This window comes from Sciurus carolinensis, chromosome 8, assembly GCF_902686445.1.
Source record: "Sciurus carolinensis chromosome 8, mSciCar1.2, whole genome shotgun sequence".
NCBI classification, from domain to species: Eukaryota; Metazoa; Chordata; class Mammalia; order Rodentia; family Sciuridae; genus Sciurus; species Sciurus carolinensis.
The window spans coordinates 95,004,139-95,027,102 of record NC_062220.1 but is presented as its reverse complement, the minus strand read 5'-3'; the positions used below and the strand labels follow the sequence as shown (position 1 = coordinate 95,027,102).

General features: G+C 38.3%; 1 protein-coding gene across 2 annotated transcripts in view; it reads left to right on the top strand.

Moving 5' to 3' along the window:
• Nucleotides 1-22,964, top strand: part of Aoah (acyloxyacyl hydrolase) — a 215,003-nt gene that overhangs the window by 20,108 nt on the left and 171,931 nt on the right. For both annotated transcript variants that reach the window (XM_047562947.1, XM_047562948.1), the window contains exon 2: nt 8,580-8,675. In XM_047562947.1, coding sequence (XP_047418903.1) covers nt 8,580-8,675 — 96 coding nt within the window. The remainder of the gene's footprint in view (nt 1-8,579; nt 8,676-22,964) is intronic.

Below are 22,964 nucleotides of genomic sequence, written 5' to 3'. Positions count from 1 at the left end.
CAGTACATTGACAATCAGAAAGCACCAGGGACAAAATATATGCCCCAAAGTCAATGACCTACCTCCTCCAGTTACCCTACCTGACTACAGTTACCACCCAGTTGCTCCATTCAAGTGAATTAATGTCCTTATTAGGTTAAGGCTCTCATAATCAATCATTTCACCTCAAAACTCACACACGAGTTTTTTGGGTCACCTCATATCTAAACATAACAATCATATATATTTTTAAGTGAATGACAGTGAGTATAAATCACTATAGCATTACACAGATGATTAATTTAACAATTCTATTGCAATGTCTACAATCTGCCCAAATTTATACCATTTGCAACTTCTTAAATTGATATTCATTAATAATTCTTAATAGCCATTAAAATGTGAAAGAAACATAGAAGAAAACACAGTTTTTCAAATTTCTTTTAGGGGATATAGAGCAAATTATTTGCCTGAGCTCTATACTAAGTACTTCAAGGATCCTGGGGATCCAGCCCTCCTACCTCTCTCACTCTCCTTTTCCCACAAACCCTGAATTCTACACTTGGTCAACTCTTCTCTTTCTCATTTGCAAGTATTAAAACATGTTATGACTCTGTCCTTGGAAGATCTGTCCCATTTCTCCTAATTAATGAGGTCCTCTCATCCCTTAAGATTCAGCTCCTCCAAGAAGTCTTCTCTAATCACCCCAAGTAGAGTTAATTTCTTCCATCATCTCTGCATTAACATATACAGGTTGCTGGGACTGCTGATTTAGGCATCAGACCTCTCTACTAATCTCAGACTTCTATTATTCACCTTTGTATCCTACAGCTTCTGAGCACAAGTATTTGTTGAATGAATAACAGGATTGGTAGCTCCTGGCATCTTCACTCCAATTTCTTTATGACTAATTTTTGATGTATTTCTACTTAGCTACACTGTCTTCCTCTGTCTTTCAACATAGCCTACTAACTTCTTCTCACTGCCTTGCTTGGGTTCTGCTGGCCTTCCAATGCCTTCCGCCCTCATCTTCACCAGTATTTACCTAATACGGTGCTTTCCTCATTGCCAATGTTCTTGGCAAATTTGGCAATTCATTAAAAATCATATTCCAAGTGGTGTTTACATTAAGCCACAGAGCCTAATTCACCCAAATGAAGAAAAAATACTAGACACCTCAATAAAAGAAAATTCAACCATAGAAAAAGTAAAACAATGTTGATAATGCAACACATTTTTCAAAAATGAGTTTCTGAGTTTATTTATTCAAAAGTGTTCATGAAGAATATATCTCTCCCCTGTGGTAGCCTCAGTGGGTAGGAGAGGAACTAAATTTTGTTGCATGTCTACACTGCACCAGGCACCAAGTGCATGTTATGGGCTGGCTGCACCTTATAACAAGCCACCCCTAGTTAGACACAATCATTTATGAGCTCATGATTCTATGGACTGGGTAGAGCTGAATAGTTCTTCAGCTGATTTCCCCTGGGCTCACTTCTACAGTTGCACTCAGCTGGTAGAGGATAGAGTGGCAGGGATGAACAATCTGCCACAAATCTGGTAATCCGCAGGCTATTGGCTGGGGATACCTTGGTTTCCCTCCATGGGACCTCTCCTACCAGTCTAGCTCAGGCTCATATTGCAGTGTTAAAGAGGGCAAAAGACAGAGCTACAAAGCCTCTTGAGGACTGGGTTCTGATCCTACACACTATCACTTCCTGCATGTTCTCCTGATCAAAATAAGTCAAACAGTCAGATTCGGGGAAATATCACTCTTCGTGAGAGTGCAAAAACTTTGCAGACATTTTTAATATATCATGCAAATGGACCTTATTATTCCATTCTGAGGTTACCAAAAATATAGGTTCAGAGAGATTAACTATTTTGGCAAATACACCAGTTTATAAATAATAGAAACAGAATTTGAGCCTGGGTCTCTCTGACCCCCAAATCCTACTCCCTACTATACCCTCACATCTCAGGTAGATTTCTCTTTCCTACCTTCCATTCTCTTTCCTTCTCTTGCCCTATCTATGTTTAGAATATGATAAGAGGATATAAAATAAAAGTGCAGAGGTACACTGTGACCTATACTGGGGACATAAGCTATCATCACTGCCTAGTAACTAGTTTCTCAGGGAGACAAGACTGGTAGTAGGATAAACTTTAGGGGGTCATTTTCATACTTTTCTTGCTCACTTCCATTAGTTTTCACCAAATATTGTGTTCAAGTCCCAGCTTCCCTGCTTATCAGCTACATAAACTCAGTAAGGCACTTCACCACGCTAAGCCTCCATACACTGATCTGTAAAATGAGACTAATAATTCCTACATCCGTGAGCTGCTGTGAAGTTTGAATGAGGGAATAATGTATTCAAAAGCACTTTGAAAACTGTAGCACGTACCCTAGCAATGAGATGAATTATTTATGTCCCTACTCAGGGTCAAAAAGGAAGCGTAGTCACGCTGACTCTGGCTCTGACAACTGCAGCTGTTTTCAAGGCTTTTCAATGAAGCGTGGGCCTCGGACCAATGGGGAATCTGATAGACTGCTCTCTGCAGTTGGCTGCATTTCCAGCCAGCACAGATAGGATTATAATTAGTTTCAAGAGTTCTGTTTTATTTCAAAAGGATTCCATGGCACAGTCTGCAGTCCACCTGAGGTAGGTGGCCAGAAGCAGATCCCTGTGGCAGGTGGTTCTATTCAGGCCCATTTGCTTCTTTCCCTACACTCTCAGGAGTGTCTGTTTCTATTATACTTATTATTTCCAGATACCAGGTGAGAAGAGATTTTCCATATGTGAGATTTCAGATGGTGACTACTGAGCAAAATGCATAGTTCTCACTCTCTCTTCACTTCTTAAATGAACAGCAGCTTGGACAAACTCACTTTAGCAGATCCCTGCCTTTTATTAGCACCCAGAGAATAATCTGTAATGAGAGGAGTTAACCCATGCATCTCTCCCAGGGAAAATGTTTTCCTGTCAGGGCAGTGAAACTTCTTGTTAGAAACTGTAGAAAAGTCAATTCCTCCATTCTTGCTGCTAAGGGATTCAAGACACATCTCGCTGCAGACCCTGGAATAAGAATTCAACAGGAAGGGGAGTTGAGCCCACTGGAAAAGGGTGGAGGTAGACTCCAAATCAAAGCTGAGCCCAACCAGGACATTCACAATTTCAAACCCGCTGCCTGCTTTCCCACAGGGGTCCTTATGATCACAATAACTCTTCACTAAGTAAAGTGGTGACAGTGGTAAGATTCACCTGGTCTTCAAAGACAGCTGGCTTGTTTCTTGGCTTTTTTTTAATCTGCCTAAAGATTTCCCAGTTTTATCCAGCAGTACTAAGGAGCCGCGATAGTCATAGAATCTTTGATGGTATTTCTCTGAGTAAAACTCAAAAGAAAAGCCTGGATATTTAAGTACAAAGAAGCCTATCAGTCTGGAGCAGTCCAGCTCTCTTTGCATCCATCCTTCTAAGGAATGGATTAAAACATATGCAAATGTGTGCTGGAGGAGACTTTTCAGGAAAGGGAACCATGATCCCTGGAAGGGTCACTGGAAGGGACACTGCACCAGGTCAAATTCCAAGAGGGCTACTTTATGTCCCCTGTTCACACATTATTCTTGCTACACCAAACAAAATACAAGCATCCAGTTTTTTGTACCTCATCCTGTCTATTATGCCATTCCTTACAAGAGCTATTATTTTAGTTACCAAGGAGAAAGTAAATTTGCCCCTAATTAAAAGCATTTTCCTGGGAACATCTTTTCTCCCACCTGCTCTGCCAGAGTCTCTGCAAAGTCACATCTCACCAGGCATTTGACTAGTACCTACCATCTGGTTTGTGTGAATTTGGGAAGCAGATTGTGAGGTCCCTAAGGACAGGGATCATATCAAAGCCTAGCACAGTGTCTTGTCAAGAAGAAGTTCCACATAACTTGGTTGAACACATGCTTCCTTTGTTAAAATCAATGTTGTAAGACTCCTCTGACATCCAGGCAATCTATATGAGGATTTGCTCCAAGAGGGAAAAAAGAGAGAAATTGTCAGAGTTTCTGTAACTGCACACAGAGCCTTATGTGGTTACCTTCATGCATGTGTCTATGAAGAGACAGTCCCATTCCCCGAGAGCACAGAGCATATTTTCCGTGAGCCTTTCTTCCACTTATCCACATACTAAATGTGGGCAGAGCTCTTGGACCAAGCATAGAGCTAGACCTGGAGTGGAAGGGAATGCTACTGATTTTGCTCTCCAAGGTGGTGTCATGAGGGAGGAAATCACAGTAGGATTTAAAACTAGTTCAAGTGATGAATATAGTCAGCCTCCGTATCTGTGGTTCCACAAGTGTGGACTCAACCAAACTCTGAGCAAAAGTACTTGAAAAAAATTTTTGTCAGTATTAAAAACACAGACTTTCTTCTTGTTGAATTCCCTAAACAATACAGTATAACACTATTCAATAGCATTCACATTGTGTTAAGTTTAGAAGTAACGTAGGGATGATGTAAAGGGTACAGGAGTGTAGACTGAGGTTATATGCTGACAATACCATGCTGTATTATGTAGAACTTGAGTATCTGTGGATTTTGGTATCTGCAGAGGGTACTGGAATCAATTCCCCTTACATACCAAGGGATGACTTTATACAGTACTGGGGCAAGGGAGAAGAGGGTACCCTGAGTTCTGACAGAAGGTAAGGTTTCACAAGGACTGTGGTGTTTGAGGAGGATTTTTTTTTTTTTTAGTTGTAGATAGACACCAATAGCTTTATTTAATTGAATCAATTTATTTATTTATTTATTTATTTATTTATTTATTTATTTATTTATTTATCTATTTATTCTCTACATGGTCCTCAGGATTTAACCCAGTGCCTCACACATGCTAGGCAAGTGCTCTACTACTGAGCTACAAACCCAGCCTCCTTTTTAAATTTTTGAGTATATGGAAGTTTAGTTTTTATTTAATTAAGACAACAAGATAATGATACTGTCTACCACCAAGTTATTGTTTTTATACATACACCATTTCTGTTCAGGACCAAACATATTCACTTGTTAAGTGTGCAGAGAAATCAATAAAGAACAACATAGTATTCCAAAATCTTAGAAGTTTTTACCTTCCAGGAGGAAAATTCAGGGAAATTTTCATTTTTTTCTTTTATACTACGTATTATATTTCTGTAGTCTCTAAGATTTTTTAAAACCTATTGGTTCTTTTTAGTTATACATGACAGCAGAATCCATTTTGATATAATTATAGAAGTATGGAATATATCTCATTCTAGTTAGGATCCCGTTCTTATGGATAAACATGATGGTGGGACTCACTGTGTTATCTTCATATATATACATGGGAAATTATGTCAGATTCATTCCACTGTCTTTCCTTTTCCTTCCCCCTTCCTTCCCTCCAGTCCCCATTGTCTAATCTACTGAACTTCAATTCTTCCCCTCACCACCCCCTTATCATGGGTTAGCTTCCACATATCAGAGGAAAAATTCAACCTCCGACTTTTGGGGACTGGCTTATTTCACTTGGATGATAGTCTCCCAATCCATCCATTTGCTGACAAATGTCATAAAGTCATTCTTCTTTATGGCTGAGTAATATGCCATTATACATATATACCACATTTTCTTTATCCATTCATCTGTGGAAGGGCATCTTGAATGAATCACAGATAATCATCAGCAAAGGGGGGGAAGGTAGAAAAGAACACATAGAAACCAGTGCCTTTTGAGGGGGTGATGGATAAAATGAGCTCACTACACAGTGTGGGGTACTTCTCTGAGGAGAGTGACATCTGCTAAATTCTGATCCTCCAAATATGCAGTGTTTCCAAGATTGATCACTTAGAGGAACGAGGGCAGTGTGACCACCTGTAATTGGTTTTGTGTGCTCCTTCATCATCTTGTTATCAACAAGAAAATAGCATCTGGTCTAATTCACCCCAAGATGCTCCCTGACTTTGTTCCTTTGACATATATTTACCCTACCTTCACAATACACGGGACTATTCTAGGCACCTCCTAAATGCTCCTATTCCTTATCAGTCACTTACATCACCTCAGTTATTCTGTCATTTGCTTCCACCTATAAAGGTGTAGGTTGAAAGTTTTTTGGATAATTGAAAATTGTACCAAACTAGGTCTGGAGTAATAATGGTTTCCCACTGTTTTTAAGGTGTCTATAATCATAATAGTAACAGGCTAAATGTCAGGTGTTTTTCCTAAGAGAATCTTCTCTGCTTGGTGACTGTACCAGGTCTCCTAATATTACTTCCAAATCCCTAAATTTACCATCCTGCAAATCCACCTGTTTCCCAAATGCTGAAGCTCACTGGTGAGATGCTTCATGAAGCAATTGCAATGCAGGTTCAGCCAGTCTCCATTGTGCTCTTGTTTGATTGTGAGCTGCACATTATGACCCTTTGCTACAGAATCTGCTGTTTGGCTCAAGGAATGGACCTGGTTTTTTCACACAGAATGAGAAATGGGACCATGTCCACAAGTGGAGATAGGAAGCAACCCTAGTGAGATAACAGAGCCAGGAAGCAACTGTAGGCAGATCCATTGGCCAGCTCCCAGGGAGACCCCCACAATTGACAAAGGAACTGTCACACGGGTGGCTTTTGAGTGAGCTCACCTCAGGCCATTTTCGCCTCTGTTCAGGCACTTGAAGTTAGAGATGGTGAAACTCGGAGAAGTTATGGTTTTCTTCTGAATTCCTAAAAAGGAATTTTCAGAGGAATAGGTAACCTGTTAAAATTTGCGTAATTACTCTAGGTGGTTTGGTAAAGTTTTCAATGATCCAGGGTTCAAACCCAAGTTTTTTGGTCTTTTTTTCAAAGCTTCTCCCTTTCCTGCTAAGCCACCTTGCATCCTCTTATCACATTGCAATAGCATGACTTATTGTTTTCCAGTTGCAGTTGTTAAAATGTATTTGACTCCACCTAATTTAATAAATGATTATTAGAGATACAATTCAGGGTATAAAAATAAATATTTATAATAATAAATCTTGAACTATTTATATTTGTTAAATATATTAAAAATAAAGCAAAATTGGTTATATCTGGGTGAGTAATGTTTTATGATCTGTTTTCTACTGTTCTATATTTAAAACATTTTCTAAAATGGATTTGCACTGTGTTTATATTGTTGAAAAGTTATTTTTAATATAAAGTAAATATATATATATATATATATATATATATATATATATATATATATATATAAATGCTTTTTAGGCCATAAAGTGCTAGTAAGTATCAGCTACACCCTCAAGAGTCATGCATTAAGTTAAAAGCAGCCAATCAACCTCCATGGTTGACAGTGATAAATGCAATATGTAACCTCAGGACCCAGCAAGACCATGAATAACAAGACCTCACTACCTCTGATATCATGAGCCCCTCTTTGCCCAATAGAAGGAACAGAACAATCTAGAAGAAAGTATCATTAGGCATTGCAATGTCTAGAAAGGCAGAGCTCTCTCATTTCTTTATTGGTAATCTCTCACTTATAAAGTTTTATTTCTTTCTGCCTAAAACAATGCCCACTTCTCTTATCTCAATGGGATCTAATGATTTATTTTCACACATTTATGGATCTTTGACCAACAATGATACTTGTGTATACAAGAGAGTCCCTTTCCCTTGGAAAAATGAGGTTTGGGCTTTCAGTGATTCAGAAGATAGAAACTTCTAGAACTGTCAGCCGAGCACATGTGGGCATTCACACTTATCACCTATCAAAGGAGGTAAAGGAATTAAATTTCTAATTCCTAATTTAAATTTCTAATTTAACCCAAGTTTACATCTAGATACTTATCACATTAGTACACTTTTTCAAGTATTTTGCTTTGTAGCTTGAGATAAAATATTTTACAATGTGTGTTGTGATTTCCAAGGCACACTCAGTTGCATTATTATTTCATCTAATCACCACAGCAGCCCTATGGGAAACATTTTATTACCTACTTTGTAAAGAGGAAGCCAGGATTCAGAAATATGGGTTGGTGAGTCCAAGATTACAAGGTCAAACTAATGACAGGTCTTCTAGGCAATTTTTACCACTGTTCCAAAATTAAAAATCTAACCCTGGGTTACAGGCTGAAAATGCATGGGATGGGGATGATCCTGTATAATAAAGCCATCCACAGCAGAAGGGAGGGAAAGAGAAAGAGAGGAGGGAAGAACTAATATCTATTAAGCTTCTGCTCTGTATGGGTTATTTCTTGAACTATCTCATTTAAACACCATCTCTTTCTCCAACATGACCAGACAGGAGCAGAAATTAAGCAAAATCAAATTGTTTCCCCAAAGTCACATAGATCACAAGTGGCAAAACTTACAACTAATAACCCCAGACTTTCTGACTCCCGAACCCCATAATCTTCTCACCACACCTCACATTTCACTAGGACTCACAGTGCATTTATGCACACAGCAGATTTTTAAAGGCAAAAAGCAAAGAAAATTTTTTTCTTTTTTGGAAAGCTGGTCTTCTCAAGGACAGGCACACCTTCCTTTGCTTCACCCTCCAGCCCAGATTTCTGTGTGCACTACTGACGGGCTCTTCTCCTCCCTGCAGGCTGTGTGCTGGTAGTATCTGTGATCAAACAGCTGGCTCAAGTCCACAACTCTACAGTCCAGGCCTCAATGGAGCGACTGTGCAGTTACCTGCCTGGTAAGTATGGAGAGCCACCCACATTGCTGTGTATCCACTTGTCATCTTTACACCCTGCATATGCTTATGGAGTGGGATCTGATTGTGTTATTTCTGCAGGTCAATATTCTTATGGGGCTAATAAAAATTAAAATAAAAATGGCACTCTAGGCAGTTTCTCCCTGTCATTCATTTTCCATCATGGCAGGATGATATTGCTGTGGACATTTAAGGAATAAAATGTCAAATGGCCAGGGTTGTTCTATGTGTCACATTAAGGATTTGCCCACCTGCGGGTCATTGCCTTAAGTACCAAGAAATCAAAATAATGGATAATTTTCAATGATTTTATGTTAACTTGTATACACATACCCAGACACGCACATGGCCCCATTAATACCTGGGACGATGACTGACCTCGAAACCCCAAATGGGAAAATAATCTGGAACATTCATTGATTTCCAATGGATCTCAATAAAGTTCCCTATCTACCCTGCAAAAGAAAGAACTGATCAGTGGTTCAGATGAGTTGAATGTTTTTCAGTCTCGAAGGAAGAAAATTCGATTTCCTTTACAGAATACTGTTCCTTGAACAACGTTGAATACGTTTTTTTGTGAATACTTTTTGAGAGTGAAATTTTTTTCATTTAATGCAATTTCATCAAAGATGAAGATTTTTCTACTACTAATGAGTTCATCTGACACTTCAAATTCAAAACCAAAACTACAGAATGCTTTTTTTTCTGTATCCTATCTGTGTCTCCTTCTTTCCAAAGTCCCTCTTGCCACACAAAGTCCTAATTGCCAAAGACAAAGTGATAGAATCAAAATAGCCCATAATTGCTCATTTACCTATCCCTTAGTACATCCAAAACTTTCTCAGACTTGAGTTCTAATATTAACATCATTAACATATTTCATAATTATTGAGAGCCGTTGAAATTATGTTTATATGACTTTCCCATTTTCCACCCTTCTAAATCATTGAGCTCTTTTTTTTTTTTTTTTTTTTTGGTACCCGGGATTGAACTCAGGGCACTCAACCACTGAGCCACACCCCCAACCCTACTTTGTATTTTATTTAGATACAGGGTCTCACTGAGTTGCTTAGCATCTCTCTTTTGCTGAGGCTGGCTTTGAACTCACCATCCTCCTGCCTCAGCTTCCCTAGCTGATGGGATTACAGGCATGTGTCACCACACCTAAGCTCTATTTTCCTAAGCATATAGAATACCCACTCCCTTTTCACCTCATTTAGTCTGAATTCCATCTGCAACTGTGATTAATGTTAACCCCAGCTCTCGCGGAATGTCTCTCTAGCTGAGCTACTATCTAAAGTTCATTCCTCAGGAAGGACTCATGGGAACAATATTCCCTGAATTCTGGCATGTTGAGAGCAGGTTGTCTATGCCTTTTATACTTGAAAGTCAGCATTTCTCTGGATATTAAAATCCTTGGCATAATTTATTTCCCTGAACATCTTAAATATGTTATTAAAAAGCCTAATGATAATCTAATTTTCTTTTCCTTTATAAGTCACTTGATTTTCCTCCTAGAAGTTCAAAGAATAGTATTCTTTTGTTTTCTTTGAAGGTTAGCCATCTAATTAGAAAATGTCTTGGTGTTAATTGTTGAATTTTGATGTTGTTGGGCAGGCACTACTCTCTCAATGTGTCATTTAAATCACATATTTTCTAATTTCAGTAAAAGTTTTATTATTTCTCATATTTCTTCAGCTTCTTGGTTTGTTTTCTTCTTCTGGGATTTCTATACCCATCTGTTGGATCCTTGTTGCCTGTCTCTTGAATATTTTGTGGCAGGGTACCAAGGGTTGAACTCAGGGGCACTGGAGCACTGAGCCACACCCCCAGCCCTATTTGTATTTTATTTAGAGGCAGGGTCTTGCTGAGTTGCTTAGCTCCTTGCTTTGGCCAAGGTTGACTTTGAACTCGAGCTCCTCCTGCCTCAGCCTCTGCAGCTGCTGGAATTACAGGCGTGCACCACCGCACCAGGTTGCTTTCACTTTCTAGTTCTCTTAAGACATCATCTATTGTTTTCACTTGTTCTTATGTTCATTCCATTTAAAATTCATTTCTTGATGATTTTTTATTCTTCCCTGAGTTCTTTTATTCCACCTCTGAGTTTTATTCTAATTCTCATTTCTACTGTTCTTTTATGTCTTGTGTCGTTTTATTAATGCCTCTTAGTTCATTTTGAAATAATGTTATATTTTAATCTCTCTCTCTCTCTCTCTCTCTCTCTCTGCCTGATTTCCTGGCATACTTTTACTATCTGTAGGGCTGCTATTCTGTTCCTTCTTTTTTTTCTTATAGTAACTTTGTATGGGAGTTGACCTAGATACATTTCTCTTGCTCATTTTTATATGACATTAGTTTTTAAGAACTCTCAGAAAGAGGTGGTTGAGGATAGTTTTTCTAAATACACGGAGCTCTTCTCATTGCATAGTGTTTAAAACATAGGTGAGCTTCTTTTCTGAGGTTTTATGACTCTTCTCCCCTGCCCACTTTTATATGGAGCTTCTTTATACTTAATTTCTATTCAGCTCAATTTTGATTCCATATCTAGCATTTTCTCCTCAGTGTGAGCCCTGTCCTGGAAGGCAGCTTTGATGGGTCAGTTTCTAGAGCCTGTAGATGCCAAAAGACTCTCAACCCTTAGTCCTTCTGACCTCAAGCCCCTGGCACCCACCTGCTATTGCTGTAGGCAAAACCCCTTCCAGTCTCAGCTACTGTACTCTAATTGGCCCACCATGCTTGCTGTCCAGTCCATGCCTGGCAGCTCTTTGGGGATTCACCTTTTCCTAGGCTTATCTCACATCAATTGCTTCCCTCTACTTCCTCTGGTACAGATGTTGATAAGCCACAGGACTTGTGGTTGTGAATGTCCATCCTTATCTAAGAGTCCCTGGGGTTCATGAAGATACTTTGCTTTATTGTAACTGCTGTCTGTGGGTTCTGGTTTTTGCTATCCAAGTACTTTTCTTGTATGTGGAGATTCAGTGGGATTTTTGCTCCTTCCGCCATCATCCTTCTATCATTTTCCTTTGTGAAGCCTTTAATTTTACACCAGTGGGCAACAGGATGCTTTGCTCTGAAGCTTACCTTTCTCACTCAACATTGTTTTTAAGATCTATACCACAAGAAGACATATGGACCTAATGCAAGTCTGTTAATTACCCTATAGTTCATCACCATATAAATGTCTTGTATTTTATTGACTTATCCCCCATTACTGGACATTCACAATCTGTTCTAAATCTTACTGCTATCTGTAAAAGGTGGGGCTCAGCCCAAGGTCACTGGGTCATGGGAGCATCCTCTGGGAAGGAGTTAATGCTGGTCTAGTGGAAGAGACCAAGTTGTTAGAGAGCAAATCTTCACGAAAAATTCCAGAATTGTGTATAATTATAATGTACCAATTTAAATTTTTATTTTTTTACAAAAAGCAAGCTTGCAAGGCAGATAGCACATGTCTATAACCCCAATTACTTGGGAGACTGAGGTAGGAGTATCACTTGAGCCTTGAGTTTAAGACCAGCCTGAACAATAGAGTTAGACCCCACCTAAAAGACAAAAAAAAAAAAAAAAAAAAAAAAAAAAGTCTGGCCCCTGTTTTCCTCTTGCTTCCTGTCTAACCATGTGATTGCTCTCTCCCTTCTGTATGTTTCTCTTTCATGTTGTGATGCAGCCAAGGAAGTGGGGTGGGGGGGTCCTCACCAGAAACCAAACAAATGGGGCCACCCAATCTTGGACACTCAACCTCTCATTCAAACTTTAAGGAAAGAAGCTGCAGCTATTTCTCCCCTGATTCTATCCCCTTCCCACACGCCATTTTGTAATCTACATTGTTAACGTTCTTGTCAGTCATTGGTCCAATTAGCCTGCGGGTTTTTACTATTTAAGGGTAATTCCCCTGGTATTTGGTCTCTTTTCTCTCTCTTTCACTTTCACTCTCACTCTCTCACTCTCTCTTTCTTTCTCTTTCACCCTTAAGGGCAGACATTCTGTTTGTCTGCTAATAAAATCTCTTGTGTGAGTTCCTACGTCCAGAGTGGTTTCTGGGTGATTTCACAAACCGATAACTAAATAAACCTCTTTTCTGTTGTGAAGTATCTAACCTCAAGTATTTTGTTATAGCAACAGAAAACAAAAGAATTCACTGACTTTATATTTTTACATCTCTAAGTCACAGAAAAATGGAAAAATGTTATAACAATTTCACACAAGGAAAAAAGTGAGGAAAAGTCACAATTATCATTAAGCCTTGTTTAAATTGGTTGCCGTTTCTGTGTAATAGACCTGACAAATTTAATCATTTACACATTGAGTTTGAGTTTTCTCTTTTTTAGACAAAGTTGTGTTGTCCAAAGTGAAAGACTAAATAAAAATCTCATTTTCTAACTATCCCTTCTTTTTTCCTATCATAGCAAAATACAAAACATCCCAAAACAAGATTACTGGTATCTGGTATTCAGGCACCATGTTGACTCTTCTAACACAGAACAGGAAATTTCTGTCTGCCAAGGTAAAATGAGAGGCTGAAAGTCCAATTCTGACAAAATGGAAGTTGGCACTTTGTTAAGGGAAGCAAGGCAGATAGTTGGATTTTCAATGGTGGGTTTCCTTTTCAACTGGAACAGTTTTAATAAACTAAGAAGGCTGTTTGGTTTTATTTTCATTTTATCAATACTGCTTTACCTGCAGATGGAAACCAAGCACTCAGCACAGGTTGAAAGGTCATTCATTACCCTTGACAATGGAAAGGGAGGTGAGCATTATGGTTCCCACTTTATGGATATGGAAAACATTGCCCAGAATGGTTACATGAATTATACAGGATGAAAAAGATAGACTATCTCCTAGCTTAGGTTTCTCCTAGCATAATAGGCCTGGCCCACAATGCCTCATTGACCCCAGTATTATCTTCTGTCTGATAAGCCACAAGAATGGGGGCCAGAAGGAGATGAAATTATGTGCATAAACACAAAATTAGTTTTTAAACTATGTTTAAATGTTCCTTTTCCCTCTAAAGGTAAACTGAGAATAAAACACATAACCTTAGCAGAGACAGCATGTAAGCTACATTCTTGTGAATAATCACTCAGTAAATCATGTTGCCCTTTCTTGTACCTGGGAAGACAGTTTTTTCAAACTGTGCAAAGTGTTTCTGACCTTCCATTTCACCCGCTGCTTTTGCCTCCAGCTCTCATTAGTAAACACCTTGGAAGAATCTCAGAATTGTTAATGGAAAAAATGATTAATGAAATCATTCTCACTAGGGGTCAACAGAATCATATGCCCTGAGTGTCTCGCCAGAACTTCCTTGGGTCACCTATGCAGAAATCTCATCTCTGTGGAATATGATACTTAAAAAGTTCTGGAGACTTAAAAGGAGAAAGGTAATTCATGCATCCTAGAATATGGAGCCTCAAAACTAGTTATGTGATCAATTGATCGCACTGTGCTTCAAGTTTCTCTTTAATAGTTAATGTATAACAGTACCTGCTTGACCTGAGATAGATAAGTCATCAAACAAAATGTCCTAAGTGTGTCAAAATGAACACTATAAATAACATTGGCTCTTGGAATAAAAGACTTTAACCTCAGCTGAACCATTTAATATGTATGTGATTTAAGCTAAGACTCAAGGTTCTCACCTATAGAATGAGCTACACCTTCAAAAGAATCTTAGGTGCAATGAAGCAATGGTAAACATGGAGGTGACAAAAATGGAAATGTCCTGAGTTTTGTTGCACACTTGTGTGTACACCTAATGTATGATGACTACTGAACTGACCCTTTCTGAACTCTCCTTTGCCCTTTGGAATGGACAAATTTTTCTTTCTTCCTATGCTATTGCAAGTCCTCTTGAATCTGTAAAAATCAAATACTATAGCACCTTCCCGGTCACAAGCAGTGTTTAACAGTATAATTTTTACTTTAGATAGTGTCTTAGCCCATTTGTGCTGCTATAACAAAATAGCACAGAGTAATTTATAATGAACAGAAATCTATTTCTGGGAATTCCCAGAGTATGACACTGGCATCTGATGAGAACCTTCATGCTGTGTCATCCCATGGCAGAGGACAGAAAGGCAAGAGAGGATAATTAGTGAGAGGGCCCCCAGACTTGCTTTTTTAACAAACCCTCCCTCGGGATAGCTAACCCACTCCTGCAATAACAAATGAGTTCATTCAAGAGAGCAACCATCTCATATTAGGCTCCACCTCTCAACACTCTCACATGGAGAATTGACTTTCCAATACATGACATTCAGTGCCCATGTCCCAACCATGGAAGATAAATTACTATCAATAGCCTAATGCCAATCATTTCTTCACTGGTATCAATAATAGGTTGCTATCTGATCATGACTGACTGGGGATATCTGCTCCTTCCAGAGGCTGTATCTTTCTGCTCTCCACCCTTCCATGTGATCTTAGAATTTAGCTCTCAGAAGGTCAACTCAGGTCCTACATCCACCCTTGCTCCAGGGGCCTCTCAAGCTAAAGACCACAGAATCCACTTGAGGAAAATGATTTGTTCAAATGGCCCTGCTCTGAGAGTGAGGAGAACCCTGTAGTCATTCACTTTGACTTGAGAAAAACAGAATTCTAAGAAACACACACAAATATCTCTTATCTTACCAGAAAGAAGATGAATTTTCTCTGCCTCTCAGTTGGTAATGTAAGTTAATCAAAGAACACACTAATGTCGCTTTTTAAATTGCTCTGCTCTGGGCTATGCTAGTTCTACATTAGCAATACTTTAAACTTGCTTCCAAACTGCCTCGCTCCATCATTTAATTTTGAATGTCTCATACAAGACTCTCTAAACTTACAAGGTGCTATAATAAAGGAGACCAAATATAATTGCAGCATTTTTCACTTAAGGAAATTGAAGTCCACAGAGGGGAAGTACTTTTCCCAAGGTCAGAGGTCAAAGAGCTGTCACTGAAACTGGGGTCTCAGAATCCTGTGACATCAGAGAGTTTTTTTTATGATCTCCTCAATAGCACCCCTATAAAGGGGTCATTCAAGGGGAGGAAATATGCTTTTAGACAGGTCTATTGCTATGCAGTTCACCCACAAAAAGTGTAAAATTCAGTGACTTTCTGTATATTCACCATAATCAATTTGTATATTCCATCACCACAATCAATGTTAGAATATTTTCATTGCCCCCCAAAGAAATTCCATAATCATGAGCTGTCACACCGCAAACACACATGCTCTCCATTCCCTGACAAACACCGTTCTGCTTTCTGTCCCTATGAATTTCTCCATTATGGGCATTTCCTGTAAATGGAATCATACAATATTTGGTCTTTTGTGATTGGTTTCTTTCACTTAGCGTAGTAGTTTCTCTCACATAGCATAAGGTTTTAAGATTGTTTTTAATTTAAAAATTTTTGAATTTGCTTTTTGATGAAACTTTATTTTATTTATTTATTTATTTATTATTTTTTTTTTTTTTTTTGCGGTACTGGGGATCGAACTCAGGGCCTTGTGCTTGCAAGGCAAGCACTCTACCAGCTGAGCTATCTCCCCAGCCCTATTTATTTATTTATTTATTTACATGTGGTGCTGAGAATCGAACCCAGTGCCTCACACATGCTAGACAAGTGCTCTCCCACTAAGCCACAACCACAGTCCTTAAGATGTTTTTAATGTGAATACATGTTGTAGCATGTATCAGAATTTCGTTATTTCTTTCAAGGCAGAATAATATTCCATTATATGTATATTAACATTTTGTTTATTAGTCTATTAATTGACGAACACTTGAGTGGCTAGCATAAACAATTGCTGCTATGAATATTTGAGCACAAGTTTTTGTGTGAAGGTATTCTTAGTGTGAAGATCCTCTCAGGTTTTGATGTAGGAGAAGAATTGCTGGATCATATAGCAGATTGCTTAACCATAGGCTAAACAATTTGAGGAATTGCTAGCCTGGTTACCATACCGTATTCCTACCAGCATTGTATGAAACTTATAATTTTTTCACATGCTCAGTACTTACGAGCTCTTTTTATTAGAGGATATCATAGAAGGTATTGTAACCAGGACTTAGAGAGGCTACCTTTGCTAAAAGCAGTGACTCTTCCTTTAGACCTGCAGATGCCCAGTGGGTAACTGCTTTCCGACTTCAGTGGCATTAAACCAGAAATCAACAAAAGAAAAAAGAACAGGAAATACCAAACGTAATGGAAGTTAAACAACACACTTCTAAATAACACATAGATCAAAGAACAAGTCTCAAGAGAAATTTTTAAATATTTTGAAAGAGGTAACAGTGAAATGATAAGGTTGACATGTCTGCCTTCATTCTGAATCTGTCTCCTTTTATTACCTTAAATTTGGGGTCAAGTCCCTGCTTAGCTCTGCATGTAGGCATGTTAATCATATAAGGAGTGTTTATCTTAAAACTACTAATATGAGTTTATTAGCACTAAATTTACCTAACCCCTCATCCCCCTTTGAGACTGAGGCCAGATTTGCAAGGAGATTTGCAGCATCCTGTTCCAGACCCCTGCGGTGGCACTAGAGATCCTCTGTTGTTGTCCTACCCCCTTCCAGGAGCAACAGGAGCCATCCTTTCATGAGAAGTGAATGAATAAACATCCTGAGCAAGGAGAGTTGCTCCTGCAAGTGATAAGGACTTTTCTGGAGCTACCTTGCAGAACCAGAACTAGGAGAATGATCAGTCAGAACACAATGTGACAAAGACAGTTAACTATGCTGAACTCCAGCCCCAATTCTTCCTCTATTTAAACCTGAAGCTCTGTCAGCACCCCAGAGATAAGATCTCACTTTGCCTTCCCAATGTGGTCATATTGATTAAAGTTTCCTTTCCTACTTTTCACCATAGCCTTCTCTGTTTGTTATTTGGAGATAGTGGTTCCCTGGTTAGTTGGTACCCCCGGAGTCAGGCCTCTGGCCTACGATGTCAATGACAGCATGATATTATATCTCATCTTGGTTTGAATTTGTATTTCCTTGATAGCTAATGATATGGTGCACCTTTTCTGGTGCTTATTGGACATTTGTATATTTTTTCTGGGAAAGATGCCTATTCAGATCTTCTGCAATTTTTAAAAATTAGATTACACCCTTTTATCGTTGAGTTATATTCAAAGTTCATCCACAAACTTTAATCTAATTTATTGTCAACTAATTTGCTACTTCTTAACAATTTTGCTTCAATTGCTCATCAAACAAAGCTAGCCATTAAAGGAGTTCAGGAAATATCACCCTAAAATATGTCACTGTAGTATATTAATAAAACTAGGTAAACAGAGCTAGGCTCCTTGAATTCCCCTTACCGGTAAAAACAAAAATCCTCCAAAGGAATTTTATTGTTATTGATCCCCTGAAAAAATAAGGTTTATCAAGGAATTAGAGTTACAAAGACTGACCACACCCAGAGAGACCTTGTTACAAATCATCTGTTCTTCTAAGGGTCGATTCATATTCTCCCAAAACCAATTACTCTGAATATTTTTTCTTAAACTTCCTAATCACCTTATTTATTTCCAAGAGAGAATGAGTCAAAGAACTCTTACTCTTTTCTTGACTAACCTGTCTAAAAATTGCTCTAAATCAGCATTAACTGGGTTGATCATTATAATCTGAGTTCAGGCTTCAGTATCTGCCAAGACAATGACAAGCACCAAGAGGAAGACTTGTTATGAAAGTGGTCAAAGGCAAAGCTTTATACAACAGACGAAGTCTTTGCCTTCATCACTGAAAAAACTTCCAATGATCTGATCTTCCCTTTCCTTGATTGTGTGTGTGTGTGTGTGTGTGTGTGTGTGTGTGTGTGTATTGGACAGTGTGTGTATATATATATATATTTATTTTTATATATATATATATATATATATATATATATATATATATATATATCTGATATATATCAGAGAGAGAGAGAGAGAGAGAGAGAGAGTTGCCCTTAAAAATGGAGATTTCCTTTGTAAACTTCTTTCTTTTACAACCAAGGAAGAGTTTGGGGGAGAGAGCCAAGACCAGGATCTTGATCATAAGGCACTTGATCGTATGAGCAGCCAGCAGAAGTTTGAGGGGAAGGGTTCTGTTACCAGAGTCCTAGGCCAGAGGTCTGACTCCAGGGATTCCAACCAACCAGGTCTAGCCTTTTGCCCCAAATCCCAAACAGAAAAGATAATGGTAAAAAGTAGGGATGCGGCCATCTTAAGAAGGCAAACTGAGATCCAGCATCTCAGCCCTGTCTTTGGGGGTGATAACCGGAGCATTAGGTTTAAAAAGAGGAAGAATGGGAGCAAGGGTGAAGGGTCTGCTTGATTAAGTGGTCTTGGTCAAACTGTGGTCTGGGTGATCATCTCTCAGTTCTGGTTCTGTGAGGTGGGTCCAGAGAAAGCCTTCTTGCTTGAGGTGGCAATTTCCACTTGTTATTCAGGATGATTATCTGTCAGACCTATGATCCTGGAAGTGGGTATTTCAGTTCCCATGAGATGATCGCTCCTGCCTGAGTGGCAGCGGGGCAGTCTCCTCACAGGGTGATTTCCTAGAAGGTATAGGACAATGACTGAAGACTCCTAGATGCCCCTCCAGGGACGTGAAACAGGATGTTGTAAAAGCTAACAGTCAAAGGTCCTGAAAATCTCATCTCAGTCTTGAAGGGGAACAAGATAGGTAAGTTTAGGGCTAATAAACTGTGTACTACTAGCTTTTATGTGATCACTCCTTAAATGATTAACATGTGAATGTGTAGAGCTGAGCAGGTCACAAGGTTTAAGGTAATAAAGGAGACAGATAAAATGTGACACTGTGTTGAAACAGACTGAATTTGGGGGGCCCCATCTGAAGTTGGAAATGACTTCCTCATGCTGAGAGTGGGGGTGCAGGGAGTGGGGGTTCCAAAGAGGATGGGGGCAGAGACGCCCCCTCAGGCCTACCTGAGGCAGGCTGACTAGCTCTGCATAGGCACACATTCTGTTCTGCCTCTTGTCTCTCTTCCTTGCCGCAGTCTCTTGGCCCCTGCCTCTTCTTCAAAAGTTGAGCTCAATTTCAGGAGTTTTAGAGACAGAACCTTCAAAACAATTAAGTTTCTTCTATCTTCCTTCAAAGGTGGTTTTGAATGAAACCAATTTTCCTACCAGTTTGTGATTATTTCTGGAGCAGCAAGTATTTATGACCCAGCCTCTTTCCCCCCGGGGGGGAGGGGGGAGCTGCCCAGTAACAGCCTCCTGCTTTTAGTTACCCACTGGGCATCTGCTGGCCCACAAGGAGTTACTGCCTCTCCTCTCTGGCCACTGCAACCCCACAATAAGTCTCACTCATTTCTCTAGGAAATGGCTGTTTCTGTACAGAAAATTGACTACAGTTCAGGAGTTCCAGACTCCTTAGATCCAGATGAACCCATAATTCCTTCTCTCGGGAAACAGGGAGTTCTGGACTCTTCAAACTCAGATGAAATCATGATATATATCTAGTCGGGTTTCTTTCCAATCTAGTCAGACATTTAAGGAGTCTCCCTAAGACCCAAACCTATTCCTAACAAACCCAATTTAGTTTCTGTCTGACCCGCTTGACCACCACAGACTCCAAGGGTCACATGGTCTCTCACAGCCCAAGTTAGTTAACCTTGGACTTGGGTTCAATGCACTTTTATTCATGATTCTAGAATCAACTTCCAAACCCAAATTTTGCTCAAAGAAACTCTGCTCAAAGCACAAATCCGGGCAGCTTCAGAATCCTCAAGAGAATTTACCCATGATCCCCAGATGCAGCAGGAAAACAGTAAGCATCTTAGACTCAGTAGTTGCCTACCTCTGGCTATCTGGTGCTACTGGGAGGCCCCTGGAGTTCTGCTTTGGATCCTGCTGACTATGCAAAATCTGTTAAAAGAAAGAATCCTTAGGCTTTTGCCTTTTAGGAGAGCTTATTTGAGCAATTATATACATAACAAATAGAAAAAGAACAACAACAACAAAAAAAAAAAACCTCATAAATCAGACAATCTCCAGAACAAAAGCAGGTCAAGAGGAACCCAGCTAGTAACGTGATCTGACAGCATTATAGAAAACGGAAGGAAGTGTGTCATAGAAACAACTTAATTGGTTCCAGTTTAATGGCTAATTGGTTATGGAGGCTTCTGCATTTAACCAATGCTCAGTCGCTGCAATTAAACTCGACACTGATTTAATCTCTCGATGATTGGTGCAGGAGCCTAGTGGAAATCAATTGCCTTCCACGAATTTGATATAAATTTTAATAGTCCTTTATATATTCTAGTACCCTGTGCTAGATCATCTATTGTCTGATTTATAAAAGTCTTCTCTCATTCTGTGGTTTGTATTTTTTTTCCTCAATGCTATCCTTTAAGGCATATTAAAATTTTTTTTTAATGTTCATGAGATCAAATTTGACATTTTTTCTTCTTTTTCTTGTATTTTTGTATCATATTTAAGAAATTATTGCCCAATCTAAACACACAACAATTTATATCAATATTTTCTTTTAAGATTGTTATAGTTTAAGTTCTTACATTTAGGTCTTTAATCCATTTTGAATTGTTTTTACAGTGGTATGAGGTAAGGGGATGAATTTATTCTTTTGCTCCTGTTGGTCCAGCACCATTTGTTAAATCCCTCCCATTATTGAAATTGGTCACCCTTGTCAAAAATTAATTGACTATACATTTTAGGTTTATTTTGAGGCTTTTGATTCTATTTCATTGGTCTGTATCATCACACCATCTTGGTTATTGTTGTAATTTTGAAATTACAAAGTATAAATTCTCTAACTTTGTTTTTCTCTTCCAAAAGTGTTTTAGCTATTCTGAATTTTGAATGTCCCCATAAAGGTTAGGATCATCTTATCAGTACCTACAAAGAGGTTAGGATTTTTATAGAGATTGCATTAAATCTGTGAGCCAATTTGGGATCTGTTGCTACCGTAACAACCTTAAGTCTGCCAATCCATAAACAGAGAATGTATTTCCATTTATTTAGGTCTTCTTTAACTTCTTTTCTTCATAGAGTTTCAAAGAATATGTGTCACACCTTTTTGGTTAAATTTATTCCTAAATTTTTAATTCTTTTTGATGCTATTATAAATGGAATTGTTTTCTTAATTTCAGTTATTTGCTTATTTCTACTGTACAGAAATATAGTTGAGTTTGCTTTAAAACTTTGTATCCTGCCACACAATTTGCTAAACTCATTTAGTAGTTATTATAGCTTTTAAATGAATTTCTTAGGATTTTTTCTTAGGATGATACAAGATGATATATCATCTTCACAATAGTATTATTTATTTTTTCCAATCTGGATGCCTTTTATCTCTTTTTATTGTCTATTATTCTGCATAGAACTTCCGAATTAATGTTGAATAGAAGAGGTGAGAGCAGGCATTCCTGTTCTTTTCTTGTCTTGGAAGGAAATGACTCATTCTTTTGCCATTAAATATCATGTCAGCTGTGGGATTTTTGTAGATAACCTTTGTCAGTTTGTAGAAGTTCCCTTTTATTCTGAGTTGTTTGTTTTTGTTTTCTGTTGTTGGTTTTTAAACATGAAGGGATGTGACATTTTGTCAAATATCTGCTCATCTATTAAATGATCATATGGTTTTTGTCTTTTGTTGATATGATGTAATATATTTGCTGATTTTTCAGATGTTAAATGAATCATTAATTTGAGGGATAAATTTTACATGGTTACAGTATAAAACTTTTTTCTATGTTGCTAGTATTCTGTTGAGGATCTTTGTGGCCATATTTATAAGAAAATTTGGTTTATCCCTTTTGTGAGGGATGTGCTTGGTTTTTGTACCAGTGTAATACAGGTATAACAGACTAAGTTAAGAAATGGTGCTTTCTCTTCCATTTTTTGGAAAAGTTGTGAAGAGTTGGTATTAATCTTTAAATGTTTGGTAGAATTCACCAGTGAGACCTTCTGGTCTTTGGCTTTATGAATTTTTTATTACTAATTTAATCTTTCTACTTGTTATTCTTGAGTCATTGTTTGCATTTGGTGTCTTTCTAGAATTTCCCCATTTCATCTATGTTATCTAATTTATTGCTGCACAGTTAATAATTGTATTTCCTTATAACTCACTATTTCATTAAGTTCAGCAGTAATGTGGTGATACAGTTTTAATTGCCCATTCCAGGGGCATAACATGTTTGAAATATCATGCTTTATTAGTTTTTAAAAGTCATATAATATATCTATTTTATATAAAAATAATATTTAACATTACTTACCAGTAACCAAAATTGAAGAAACAGGGAGAGTTCCCTATATT